The sequence below is a fragment of the Ursus arctos genome, unplaced genomic scaffold (genome assembly GCF_023065955.2).
Source record: "Ursus arctos isolate Adak ecotype North America unplaced genomic scaffold, UrsArc2.0 scaffold_5, whole genome shotgun sequence".
Taxonomy (NCBI): domain Eukaryota; kingdom Metazoa; phylum Chordata; class Mammalia; order Carnivora; family Ursidae; genus Ursus; species Ursus arctos.
Genome location: NW_026623067.1, coordinates 30277085 through 30291857, shown reverse-complemented (window position 1 = coordinate 30291857; position 14773 = coordinate 30277085). Strand labels below are relative to the sequence as shown.

Genomic DNA, 14773 nt, shown 5'->3' with positions numbered 1-14773 from the left:
TCCCCTTTCTTTTCTCCTATCACCTCTATTCTCTGTTTCCTGTGGTGATACGTCCAGACCTTCTTTCTCTGTATCACTCTTGACAGCCTTGCCCCTGTTTTTCCATTGCAGCTACTCAGAAAATCTCTCATTAAATACATTGTCTGCTTTTGCCTCTTCTGTGCCTAGGCTCCATTGTGATAGTATAGAAAATTAGTCCTATCACAGATTTATGAGTTTCAGCTCAGCTGGCTTGTTAGTACTTTGGCTTATGCTTTCTTTAGGTTAGCACCTTTCCACATTTTCTTTGACTTTGTCAGAAATTTATCTCTCACAAACTATACCTGAGTTCAGGGCATACATTTCAAATATACTTAGGTATATGGCAATTTCTAGTTTTTAGAAAAAACGGAAGTGATCAAGTGTAAATGCTGTTTCGTCTCTCCAACCTGACAACCTATCTGCAGTAGTTTTCATTTGTAGATCCTCTTTTTCCTGCCTCAGCAAGTGCATTTCGTAGTTCATTAGCCTTACCCGGGGTACTGTGTCCCAACTTGTGTGGGATCTTAGTCCAGCAATTCTTTCTGGTTGCTTTTAGACTGTTTCTCTGATACTTTCCCATCAGTTTGGAAATACATATATTTAAGTATATACCCTTTGGATAGATAGGTAAATAAAATGAAAGAATATCTCTATATCTATCTATCTATCTATCTATCTATCTATCTATCTATAAATATGTATGAAGATGTATCTGTTTATTTCTGTCTGTATATATTTTTCTTTTTCTTTTAAGGAAAAGCCTCTTGTAGCTTCTTCTGCCTGTTGGGGTGACCATAGACCTTGGATGCCCAAGAAAATCTCAATCTACTCCTGTGTGTTTGGGGTCCCCCTTTACTTTCAAAACTCTGCAATTTAATTGGTGAATTGTATGGTCGCATTATCCCTTTATCTCCCCATTTCACAGGGAAAGCTTTCCAAATAGCACTGTTTTACTCCACACACTCCTGAGCTGGAGTTGCTAAGAATTACAACACATGCTGTTTTCTTCTTTTTAGGGAAGAGAATGTTTAGCTTTAGGTAGTATTTCCTGCTTAATTGATAGTACAGAATAATCATTAAAATCCTGGACTCCAGAGACTTACTACCTGGAATCTAAACCCAGCTTTGCCATTTTTAGTAGGTAGCAATGTTATTTTGGGCAGGTTACTTAATCTCTCCGTCCCTTAGTTTTCTCACCTATGAAATAGGAATGGAGTTGCTGGGAAGATCAGAGGAATTAATATTATGAAGATTAAATGAATTAACACGTGTAATGCACTTAGAACAGCAACTGGTATACAATAGATAATGTGTGTTAACTTTTATTTGTATTTATTGTGTATCATTTATTATTACTCTTTGGTGAGTCCTTATTGACCTCCCTATGCAAACCTGTCCAGATTATAAGTTTGCCTTGGTCATAGACTATATCACATTGGTAAATTGATTATTTTTCTGTTAGACTCAGTCTTCTCATGGCACAGTCGTCTTTTCTTTTCATGCTGAATGAATGCGTTTAAGTGAGTGAAAGAATATACAGACAAAGAATGTGATAACAGAAGTATTCCCAGTACCTGGCATTGTGTTTTGAATGTGGTAAATGTTTAATATCTGTTTAAATGAGATGTCTGTAATGTAAATACATTGTTTGGTTACATATAGTGTTATTTTTTTCCTACAGCCCTCTCCTTTTTAATTTTTAAATTTATTTTTATTATTTTTTAATTCTCTCTTTTTAAAAAATTGAGGAATAGTTTACATAAAATGCACATATTCTAAGTGTACAATTTGGTGAATTTTGAAAAATGTATACATACACCTGTTTAAAACCTCAAGATCTAGAATATTTCAGTTATTCCAGAAGGTCCTTCATACACTTTCCTAGTCCATTCCCCTTGCCCCCCACCTCTGGCCAACCATTGTTTTGATTTCTATCGGCATGGGTTAGTTTTACCTGTTCTAGAACTACATATACATGAAATTACTAATATGTATGCTTTTGTGTCTGGATTTTTTCACTCAGTATTTTAGAGTTCATCTTTTATTGGGTTTTCAGTGGTTCGTTCCTTGTTATTTTTGAGTTGTTTTCATTGTAGGATTGTATATAGTTTGTTTATCCATTCTCCCATTAATGGTCATTTAAGCTGTTCCCAGTTTTTTCTATTATGAATAAAGCTGGAGAGGACATTTCTGTGAACATGCATTTTTATTTCTGTTATCAAGTACCTATGAGAATAATTGCTGGGTCATAGCTGCCAAATAATTTTACAAAATGGTTATATTCCTTTTACACTCCTACCAACAATGTATGAGAATTCCAAGTACTTCATATTCTTATCATCAACTGGTGTATAAGTTCTTTTAATTTTAGTTATTTTAGTGGTTGTGGAAGGGTTTTAATTTGCATTTCTCTGATGACTGATACTGATAGCATCTTTTCCATGTGCTTTTGATCATTCATCATTCACATATATCTTCTGTGAAATGCTCCAGTCTCTTAATCCCATTTTAAAATTGCATTCTTTTATTGCTTTATAGGAGTAGTTTGTACAGGCTGTTTACCAATCCTTTTGTCAGTTATCCCCATTTCATATACTTTCTTCCAGTTTATGGCTGGCCTTTTTTAAAAAACTCTCTCTTTTGATATGCAGGTTTTTAAGTCTTTATGTAGGCCAATGTATCAGTTTTTTCTTTCATGCTTAGTAACTTGTGTCTTGTTTAAGAAATCTTTGTGTACCACAAGGTTGCAGAGATACTCTTCTACATTTCTTTGTAAAAGGTTTATAAATTAGCATTTACACACAATCTTATTTTGAATTAACAGAGAATACTTGTAAGTTTGGGAGTAAGGTTTCCTAACTTTTTTATTATTGTTGAGATAAATTTCCTGTACTATAAAATTCACCTTTTTAAACTGTACAATTCAGTGGTTTTTCAGTATAGGCACAAAATTTTATAACCATCACTACAACCTAATTCCAGAACATTTTATCCCCCTAAAAGAAACCCTATACATATTGCTGTAAATGCCCTCTCTACTCCCCCAACCCCTCCTGAGCAGCCACTGATTTACTTTCTGTCACAATGGATTTGTTTCTTCTGGATAGATCACATAAATGGGGTCATATGGTAATGTCTTTTGTGTCTGGTTTTTTTCACTTAGTGTTATGTTGTCAGGGTTCTTCCATGCTGTAGCTTGTATCCTTTTCATAGCTATGTAATATTCATTTTATGGCTCTGTGACATTTTTATACTACTTTTTAAAATTTATTCATCAGCTGATGGACATGCCTTTTTAGCTTTTTAAAGAAAGTTTGTTTAATTTTTCTTCTGATTGTGGACTATGATAATTCAATTTATGTACTCATGAAATAATTTATTTAGTTCCTGTAGTATTAACCTTTACTTCAGGTTATGTAGTTTTACTTATTTAATGTGCTCGGATCTAGGAATTCAAAGATGAGTAAGCTTTGCCTACAGGGAGCTTTTCTTTCTAGTGGAGGAAATTGGCATGTAAACACATAAAGTACAGTGTGGAAAAACTATTAGATTTATAACCTAAAGTAAGCGTAGTCTCAGAAGTCAGCAACTAACTGCTGGCAGAATTAGTAAAGACTTCCATGGAGTTGAGATTTAAACTAGATCTTTAAGAATGAATGGGAGTTTTGCCAAGGTGGTTGAGGATATTTCAGGTAGAAGTAGTAGCTTGCACAAGGGCGTAGAACTCTGGAATTGTCTGGTGTGTCTTTGCGTCTTTGAGAAGATCACTATGTTGATATTACGGGTAATGTGAAGTAAGTCTGGAAAAGTAGGTTAACGGCTGGATTGTGAATATTTCTACATCTGTGCAAAGGAATTTAGCTGTTATTCTTTGTGTGTCTTGGAGATCTCAGAGGGTTGGATGAATGAGATGGCGGCCACTACTCATTCAAGGTCCGTTGGAATACCTCACACCCAGCAAAGCCTAAGTTTTCCTTTTTTCAGAAAACTTTGTACATATAGTCACTTATAAAAATGAATATACCTCTCTGACTCACACACCAGCCTCTTACTACCCCATCTGTCACAGTTTATTGATTCCTTATTTCGATTTATTTCATCAGCTACTTATCTGGAATTATCATGTCTATTTATTTCTTTACTTTACTACTACTATTTCTTGTTTCCAGAGCAGGTTCTTACTTACTTTGCCCTAACCAGTGCTTGGTACATGGTAGGCCACATATCTGTATTGAATGAATGAAGGAAGGAAGGAACTATTCTGCCTCTAAAATATTAAGTCTAGTATTCTACCCTATGATTGTGATTTCCTCTTTCTTCTCTCCCTGCCTCCCCACTATAGCTCTTCATGTTATTTCAGCACTTTGAACCCCCCTGCCTCCATTGTTTTCTAATCTGTTAGCTTCTCCCTCCTCACTTTCTTATCTGAATAGGGTAGTTTCTACTGTCCATCATTCCAGCTATATTTTTGTCTTTTGCTCTACTTCCAAGACTCCCCTTTGCTTTTGTCCTATCTCCCTATCAAAATCCTTAGCTTGACTCAGTCTGATTCAAACTGAAGAAGAGTGTTTGCTAGAGAAAATGACCTAACTCTAGTTTGTGGTAGGTACATATTCATAGTCTTAAACCTGTAGACTTCCAGCATTGCCCAGAAACCTTATGTTTCCTAGTCAACGTATTTTTCCCCCATATCACTCTTCTCTTTTTTACTTTCTGCTCTTCCCACATTTTACGACCTTTTCTTTATTTTTCTTCATCTAGTTTGCAAAGAAAATAGGGCTCTTAGAATAAGTTTTTTCAGCATTTTACCTTAATATCTACAGTTCTTTCTGTATCCATGTCCATCTTTGCCTCCTTTCTTTCCATCCTAGAGCAGGGATTATCCTTTCTTCTCTTTGAAACTAATCCTTTCACCTGTGCTCTATACCTGTCCAACTCCACGTCTTCAGAGGCCTTGCTTTGTCAGTCACCTTCTCCCTTCCCCGTCATAATCTTTGTCATCAGTATGTAAATGTGTTCAGATGTGTCCTTTTTAATAGCAACATAGCTGTCACTCCATTGTTCCTTTTCTTTCTTTATTTCTTTCCTTGACACTTGTCTTAAATTCACTATTTTCTCTGTTCTTCAGTCCTCTGCAGTCTGACCTGTTGTACTTTTTATTCCTTAGAAGTGTCCTTACCATGGCTGCCAATGATTTCTTTGTTTCTGAAGCTAGTGGATGCTTTTAGTGATTGTCATGGTATTTCTTCCTCTCTAAAATGCTCCTCTTTCTAGTTTCCATAAGACCTCTTTCCTGATTTTCATTCTATGTTGGTCTGTTCTTTTATAGTTTCCTTCACACAACAGCAAACTGCAGTTTAGTAAATCAGTTCCTAACACAGCTATTTACTAAGGATTAGACAGGAGAAAACTAAAATTCTATTTACTGTCAAGAATTTGGAATGAAGATGTTTTGTGTTGCCAATTATGGGTCACTTAAGATGCACTGATGAAGTTAGGGTTAAGGTTTTCTTAAGGAGATGAAGGAACCCAATCAAGAGTTGTAACTGATGGATTGTGAGGAATTGATCATTTAGCCGGACATAACTAGCAACAAAAAGCTCCTGGAATGGCCGTTCTCCTCTTTGTTAACACCTGTCCCGTCAGTTGTAGTGTGTTCAGCTCACTAGATTAGTAGCTCCACCATACGGTTCATTGTTTTCTCTTTCTCTCTCTTCCCTTATCTGACTCACTTCATTAATTTTTTAAATTATGATAAGAATGCATATGTAAAAGTACATAAAACAAATGCAGTGGCTTTTTTTTGTATTCTAAAGTGAGTATTGAGGGTAAGCACTGTTCAGTCTAAAAATAGAACATAGTCAGTGCCCCAGTATACCCTTTGTGTTCCCTCCTGGTTATACCACCATCACTCCCAACCTTATCCCGAGAGGTAACCACTCTCCAGACTTTTGAAACCATCACTTCCTTTGTTTTCCTTATAGTTTTAAAAACTAAATATGTATCTCTGCCTAAAACTTTACCTGATTTAAACCTTTGTATAAATGGAAAAATACAGTAACTCTGGGTGCGTCTGTGTGTTGTGTGTGTGAGACTATGTCATTGTCTCATTTCTTTTGCTCAGGTTCAGTCTGTGTTTTTATCTCTAGTTGAAGTTCATTCACTGCATTTGTTGTGTCTGAATATATATATTTGTAGTCTGAATATACAATAATATGTTTATCCATTCTACTCTTGATGAACCATTGGTATTGTTTCCATAACAGTACTTCTATGAAGATTCTGATATAATGGAATGGAATGGAATGGAATTGCTGGTAAAACTTAAAAATCAGTTATATTAGAGTTTGTCTATTTATTATATAGATTTTAAAAAACTATTCTCTAAGAAGAGTGAGCCAGTTTTTACTCACACCGACTTTATATGAGAATTTCCACTGCATTTGGTCATTCTTCACTTTTCTTACTTTTTTTTTTTTTATAAGTACTTAGTGGCTATTATTTAAACTGAAAACTTTCTGTTTTTACGTTTCTGTATAAAGAATCAAAATAAAACTGTCTAAAATATGGATTAATATTATGCCATCTGGGTTCATGCTGTGAAGCAATGCATATTTTCATTTTATTAAATAGAGTCACATATTTTTATTAGGTTAACCATTTTTAGATTCATATGGGTTAACTATATTGTATATACTTGCTACAACTTTTATTTTTACTTTTTAACCCACAATGTCATTGCTATATGAGTTTTTAGTCCTAAATGGTGGTATTTAATAAAAAGTACTTCTATATATTCTTTACCAATAACACAACTTAGAGTTTTATTGTATAGGTTTTATTTCTAGGAATTTATGTGGGATATTTTTTAGAGTAACTAATGGACCTTCATTTTTCTTTAAAGTTGGCCTTTGCCAGAGTTTGATCCAAGCCAGATTCGACTGATTGTATATCAAGACTGTGAAAGGCGAGGAAGAAATGTCTTGTTTGACTCCAGTGTTAAAAGAAAAAATGAGGACATATCAGTATCGGTGAGCATCATTATTGATTTGGTTGAAATTTAATGTCAGGTATTTTAATTCAAGAAAGAATGAGTAAAATTTCAATTATGGCACTTTTGTTTGTCAATACAAAACATATTTATCATGTTTACAAAATATAGAGCTTTGATTTTGAAAATTTTTGAATGAAAAACACTTGCTTTATTTGCTGTCATTCTAGCACCAGGGAGCATTTTAGTTTCATATTTATTTTCCTATATAATTATATTGTGAGATATGACTAGAGCTCCACAGATCCTTTTTGAGGATATGGCCTGAACTTCTCATCTTACAGTTATGGAAAGTGTGGCCTGGAGAGATGAAATTATTTGTCTGAAGGAGCAAAGCAAGTTAAATCTTTAGGCCTTACTCCCCCTGCTCTATAATGTAAAAAGAGCATCTATTTTGTTAATGTTCAGTGTCATGTTTTGAAATACATTATGACTAGTTTAACAGTAATACATGGACATTCACTTGGTTGTCCAAGGAAATGTTAACCTTAAAAATAGACACGCCAGTTATTTTACCAGCCAAAGTTGGGTTTATTTGGGATAAAAAAAGAATTGCAATCTGAGACAAGCAAGCTATGGCAAAACCATAGACAAATCAGAAGAACAAAGGAGAGATGTGCTTTTTTAAGGAGAAAAAGGGTAAGTTGGGTGGGCTGGTAGAAAGTTAAAGTCCATTGGGGTAAAGCGAGGAGTTTGAAGTGTCGTGGCTTCTCATTGGTGGAGCTGATGAAGGAGGGGTACGGGGTGGGGGAATGAAAAAGCTCTGTTCTTCAGCTGAAATAGTAGAGTAGTATCCACATGCAAGGTCAAGTCCTTGTAAGGTCAAGTCTATCTCTTCCTGTTGGGTCTGCAATTAGCTACGAGAGGTAGGGCATGAGAGCTACCCCTTCAGAACCTCTTGACTCCATTTTAATGAGGTTTCCCTTCACTAACTTTCACAAAAACCTAGGTGATTGTCATTATCTTTGCTGCTGCTACTGTTATTATATTTTCTGGCATAAAGACTCATTCCCCTATATCTATAATCTGGAAATCAAAGCTTGGAATAGTGTTTTCTCCCTTTCTCTAAATTAATAATTTTCACTAACATTTTGGTAAACAACTAAAAACAGAATACTTTGGGAAAGCTTTTCCTATCAATGGAATTGTCTGTTAAAGCAAACAAATATTTATTTTTTGAGACTTTAGGAGTTTATATTTGAGGTTTTGTGTTCTTTTTTTTTTTTTTTTTAAAGATTTATTTATTTATTTATTCGACAGATAGAGACAGCCAGCGAGAGAGGGAACACAAACAGGGGGAGTGGGAGAGGAAGAAGCAGGCTCACAGCGGAGGAGCCTGACGTGGGGCTCGATCCCAGAACGCCGGGATCACGCCCTGAGCCAAAGGCAGACGCTTAACTGCTGTGCCACCCAGGCGCCCCTGAGGTTTTGTGTTCTTAAACAATTTTGACACATTGGGCATAGTCTATTGTTTTATTTATAACTGCATCCACTACAGTGGTATATAATAGGAACTTGACTAATTTTTTAGTTAACTTGATTGCCAAGTTTTATAATGTCCCTTCTAATTACTAACACATTTCTCAGTTTTCTGGAGATGGTGCTTTGTTTAGATTTCTTAGCCATTCTTTAGGTACTTTTCTCAGTCATTTAGAAAAAAGCAGAATGTTCTTAAAGTGTTATTTATTTGTACAAATAACTAAGTATCTCCAAGTACAAGGCAATTGGAGATTTAGCCATCTCTGTCCTCTTGGTGCCTACAATAAGATACTCTTCTAGGGGAGTTAGACATTGAATAAAAAAGTACACCAATAAATAATGCCAAATTATGATTAAATGCGGTGAATGAAACACAGAATGCTTACGGGATTCCGTAGGAAGGAACCCAGTTTTCATCAGTTTGGATGTAGGGATATTAAGGAAGGTCTCATCGAGGAAGTGAAATTCAAGCTGAAATCTGAAGAAAAAAAAGGCGTGGAGTAGGGAATGAGTATTCCTGGTAGCAGGACCTGCAAATGCAATCTACAAAGTGACTTAGAAGCTTGCTGAATTGAAACAACTAGAAGAACACCAATCTGGCTGGATTGATAGTAAGTAGTATGTAAAGTAGCTAGAGATGAAATTGGAGAGAGAGAGAGCAGGAGTCAGACAATTTACAGTCTTATCGGTCTCTGGGTTAGAAGTTTAGATTATATCCTAAATACAGAAGAAAGCCACTGAAAGGATCTTGTTTACATTTCAAAAAATCAGTTCGGTTAGAGAGCGCAGAAATAAACCCATTCATATATGATCAGTTACTCTATGACAAAGGAGCCGAAAATACATAATGGAGAAAGGATAGTCTCTTCAACAAATGTTGGAAAAACTGGACAGTCACATACAAAAGAATGGAATTAGTTTGCTATCAAACACCATACACAAAAACTGACTCCAAATAGATTAAAGACTTGAATGTAAGATCTGAAAGGATAAAATTCCTAGAGGAAAACATGGGCAGTAACTATCGATGGGAGAAAATATTTACAAAGCATATATCCAATAAGGGGTTAATATCCAAAAAATATAAAGAACTCAGTAGCAGAGGCTCTTGGGTGGCTCAGTTGGTTAAGCATCTGCCTTCGGCTCAGGTCATGATCCCAGGGTCCTGGGATGGAGCCCCGTGTCAGGCTCCCTGCTCAGCGGGGAGTGTGCTTCTCCTTCTGCCCCTGCTCATGCTCCTTCTTGTTCACTCTTTTTCTCTCAAGTAAATAAATAAATAAATAAAATATTTTTAAAAAAGAACTCAATAGCAAAACAAAACAAAAACCCCAAAGAAGTGCAATTAAAAAATGGACAGAAGATTTGTATAGACAGTTTTCCAAAGAAGACATACAAGTGACCAATAGTACATGAAAAGGTGCTCAGGATCATTAATCATCAGGGAGATGCCAATCAAAACCACAGTGAGATATCACCTAACACGTGTCAGAATGGCTATTATTAAAAAGACAAGAAATAACAAGTGTTGTTGAGGGTGTAGAGAAAAAGGGACCCTTGTGCCCGGTTTATGGGAATGTAAATTGGTGCAGTCACTGTGGGAAACAGTATGGGGGATCTTCAAAAAATTAAAAATAGAACTACCATGCGATCTAGCAGTTCCACTTTTGGATATTTATGCAAAGAAAATGAAAACACTAACTCGAAATGATAAATCCACCCCCATGTTTATTGCAACATTATTTGCAATAGTCAAGACGTGAAAGCAACCAGTTTCCATCAGTGGATGAATGGATAATGTGGTGTGTATATACAGTGGAATATTCTTCAACCATAAAAAAAAGGAACTCTTGCCATTTGTGACAACATGGATAAACCTTGAGGGCATTTATACTAAGTGAAATAAGTTAGAGAAAGATACATACTTTATGATCTGACTTATATGTGGATTCCAAAAAAAATTAAAGTCATAGCTATGGATAATAGGTGGTTGCCAGAGGGAGAGTTGGGAGGTGAGCAAAATGGGTGAAAGGTGTCAAAAGATACAAACTCTCAGTTATAAAATAAGTCATGGGGATGTAATGTACAGAATGATGATTATAATTTAAAATGCTCTATTGTATATTTGAAAGTTGCTGAAAGAGTAAAAGTTCTCATCATGGGAAAAAGATTTGTAACTCTATAGTGATGGATGTTAACTAGGTTTATTGTGGAGGTCATTTTGCAGTATATAAAAACATCAAATCATTATGTTGTACTCATGAAACTAATATAATGTTATATGTCAATTATATCTCAGTTTAAAAGATACAGGGAAAAGATCACTTTTGCTGCTATGTGAAGAATGGTGGATGTGGGGTATAAGGGAGAAGGAAGTGTTTGGTGAAGCCAGTGCTTCACTTTGAATAGCTGAGTGATGAGATAGCCGCAGAATCACGGAATTGTGGATGGTTAAGCAGACAGTTGAAATCTAAGGCTGCAAGTGTGATAAGCATACCTTCTTTGCATTTAGACTGCTGATAACTCAGCAGAACTACACTGAGGCTGAAGGTTGATATTGATTGATAAATATTGCTTTGATTTTTTTTTTTTTTTTAGGAAATTTTGAGCTTTTTCTTTGGTTGATAGTGTTCCATTGAATTGCAGCATATCACCTTTCCTTTATAATTTATCTTGATTAATGCTTATTTATTGTGTGTTTTTTCAGCCTTCTTACTTTTTTTAAAAAGATCTTATTTGAGAGAGAGAGAGTGTGTGTGTGTGTGAGAGAGAGTGAGTACGAGCAGGGGGGGACGGGCAGAGGGAGAAGGAGAAGCAGACTCTCCGCTGAGCAGGGAGCCTGATGTGGGGCTCAATTCCAGGACCCTGAGGTCATGAGCCAAAGGCAGACGCTTAACCCACTGAGCCACCCAGGTGCCCCTCAGCATTCTTACTTTTTATTTTAAACAGCCTTGTGAGTCTTGACTCATGCTGTTTCTTGAACCCTCCCTCCCCACCTTTTCTGGAATGATGCTTCATTAGTCACGTTAGTCTTCTCTCTTGCTGATGTTTTCTCCCCCCCCCCCCCCCCGTTAGCTTTTTTTTCTCTGTCTGTAGAACTTCACAAAGCCTCTTTACCCAACACCAACAACATGATTATCCTTTTACTTTCTCTTCATGTATGTGTTCTGTTGTCTTTTTCTGTCTCTGACTCTGTTCTCACTCTTCCTTCTCAGTCTCTGTTGTTGTCAGTCTTTCTGCTTCACTATGTCTCAGGCTATCTGTCTGTTCTGTCTCTTGGTCTTTCCTTAATGTCTCTTTTTGGTCTTCTCCGTGTCTCTTAGTCTTTCCTCTGTTTCTCCGTGTCTCAGCATTAATCTGTCTTCTGGCTCTAATCTCATACCACCCACTCATTCCTCAATCCTCTGAAATTCTTTTTCCTGTAAGCCTACTACTTTTTAAAAAAACTGTTCTCTAGACTCATTGGTAACTAGAAATCAAACAGTCTTGAATACCTCTAGTCTAACTATTTTTACTATGTCCTCTTCTTGTGTGCCACCTCTCTAGATGAAGATTTAATCTGCTTTCAAGGTTCATTTTATCAGAATTTTATGAATGCCTTTTGATTCTTCTATTCCTTTTCTCTTCTATCAGAATTCTCATAATCCTTTGTTCATAGTCTTTCATAGACTTCTATATCATAGCTGTTTTTTATGTGCTTTCATTATTAGATTGGAAAAAAAGACAAAGTAAAAAATTCATCTGTTATTCACTTTAGTTTTCTAAACTGCACATTGCCTCAACATGTGGTAAGTACTTAGGACATATTTTGATCAGTTTTAGTTATAGTTAAGACGTTTATTATCAAAATCCTGTAAATACTTCCATGAGGATTTCATATATTCCTTTTGAACATCATCAGTATACTCATTGTTTCCTCCAAATTGCAAGGTGTTTGAATCTGTAAGTGATTTTTAAAAATTTACTTTACTATTACAATACCCTTGGAAAATCAGATCATGTGGGCTCTATATAGGCAAAGAAAGACTGTGTGATGTAAGTGATTATTTTTTTTACTTTTTACACAATATTTTGAGTCTGTACATAATGATGAGATAGTTTAGACATTAGCAGTTTTCCGGATAAAGGTTAATCATTTCACCTTTGTCTTTGCAGAGCAATATTCTATTTTGATATGATAAATATTGAAGTCACTTCTTGTGTCCTTCCTCTTAATTTAAAACAATCTACCAGAGAAAATAAGGATTATAAATATTAATTTGTCTGTATATTTCACCAGAAATTTTATTGAGAAAAGTTTTGTCCTAAAGTTGAGAAAGTAATATCATAAATTGTAAATGGAGAACTAAGGTTTATAATAAGTCATACCAAATTTCTTCACTCTGTTCCCTTTACCAAAAAAAAAAAAAAAAACATTTTCCAATTTGGAAACAGGTTTGAGTTTCTTAGGCAATTTAATAGCAGCCTGAATCTGAATTTTGGGATTATGTTTGAAAAAAAATTTTATTTGAAATTTCATTTGAAGCCACATCAGCATTAAGAAATGACAATTGTAAAAATACTTCATGAGGTTCCCTTTAAATAAGACACATGGCAGATAGTTTTCTTTGTAAAGATGATAGATTGTCAAAATTCACTTTATTGGGCATTTTTTAATCTGGAATGGGAGGGGGGAAGGTGGGTAGTATTTTCACCCTGGCATACTGATTCATAATCTGGGTTCGGTTGAACCAAAGAATTATCTACAAAGAGCATGACAGCACCTTATAAGGATAAAGAGATCATTTCTGTATTGCCATGCAAAGAAAATACTGTGTATTTAGAGTATATTTAATAGGTTTGGGGAGGAAATGAGCTGTGTGTTTTACATTTTAAATTCTATGGTGAATTACATGAATTCTTTGATTTTGTGTCAGAAATTACTGGGTGCTATACGCAACTAATGAATCACTGAACACTACATCAAAAACTAATGTACTCCTATATATGTTGGCTAATTGAACTTAATAAAAAAAAGAAATTAAAGTACTTTGCATGCCTAAATACTGCCCTATAATGCTAAAATAAAATTACATTGATCACTGTATAGCTTTTCAGAACATGTATATTCTAGCTCTGCTATATATTTAATGAAAAATGACTGTTGAACTGTAAAATCTCATTGGATTGAATACATTCAGTGATTTTAATAAAGTAACTTCCCTTGTTTGTAAAAATGTATTTTTATTTTTTTACATTCAATCCTCAGACCTTATTCATTTTTTAGCCGAAATGTAACAATTATTGAGATATTGTTTCTTTGAACAGTGGTGTAGCCAAATGCAGCCTGTGTGATTTGATCACATGATACTATCCTTATCCTGGACATTGTTTTTGTTTTCATGATAATGTAGTGCTATTTCATGGGTTCCTAGTGAAGTTATATGATCACTCTCATGCTTCAGCCTTCATTCATTACATATAAGTATAAAGATGTACATCAACAAATTCACACATAATTTTGGAAAGGTGAATACAAATTACAGTGTGTGAGTTTTGTACACTGTGAAGCATTGTACAAGTGCTAATAGTTTGGTCTTAATTATGATATCAAATTTGGAACATTGGATTTTAGGTAATTGGAGCTGTGTAAAAGTTAATATATAGGAATCAGTAAGCTCCATATATACTTACAGCTTTCAGTTAGACAATATGAAGACAGTTAAGACTCCATTTTAAAATAGCAATTTAAAAAAGTGCCTGTGCATAACCTTTAAAAAACCTTTGCCTTCAGAACTTTAAAAGTCTCCGAAAGTACATAAAATCTTTCTTTTTTTTCAAAAGCACATAAAATCTTACTTGAGCAAAGGGAAAGGCAAAATATATTCTTGGGTAATACTCCCTGTCCTCATGTTGTCCGTTCTCAGTTGCTTTGTAAAATAATGCAATCCCAATATTGTTATTATTTTGTTTTTGGTGAAGGGCATTATGTGGAACTTAGGTAGCGGAATCTGGAGTTCAGATGGAAAAAAGTGAACAATAACTGGTTGAAAAACTGAAAAAAGGACAGTGGGGGATGAGCTAGCCCAACCAGATTTGCAAAAATACTGTGACGTTTCAGTAGTTGAAACAGTGTGTTATTGGCACATAAAAAGAAAAAAGGAGTAAAATAAACAGTAAAATAAAGAATCAGAAAGAGATCTACATCCACACAGGAATTTATTGTATGATGAACATATAAAGACT

At 35.0% G+C, this 14773-nt stretch overlaps 1 protein-coding gene across 2 annotated transcripts in view; it reads left to right on the top strand.

The window, feature by feature from the left end:
• The window catches only part of FNIP1 (folliculin interacting protein 1), a 151622-nt gene that overhangs the window by 58482 nt on the left and 78367 nt on the right, over nucleotides 1-14773 (top strand). For both annotated transcript variants that reach the window (XM_026507905.4, XM_026507904.4), the window contains exon 2: nucleotides 6926-7052. In XM_026507905.4, the coding sequence (XP_026363690.1) occupies nucleotides 6926-7052 (127 nt within the window). The remainder of the gene's footprint in view (nucleotides 1-6925; nucleotides 7053-14773) is intronic.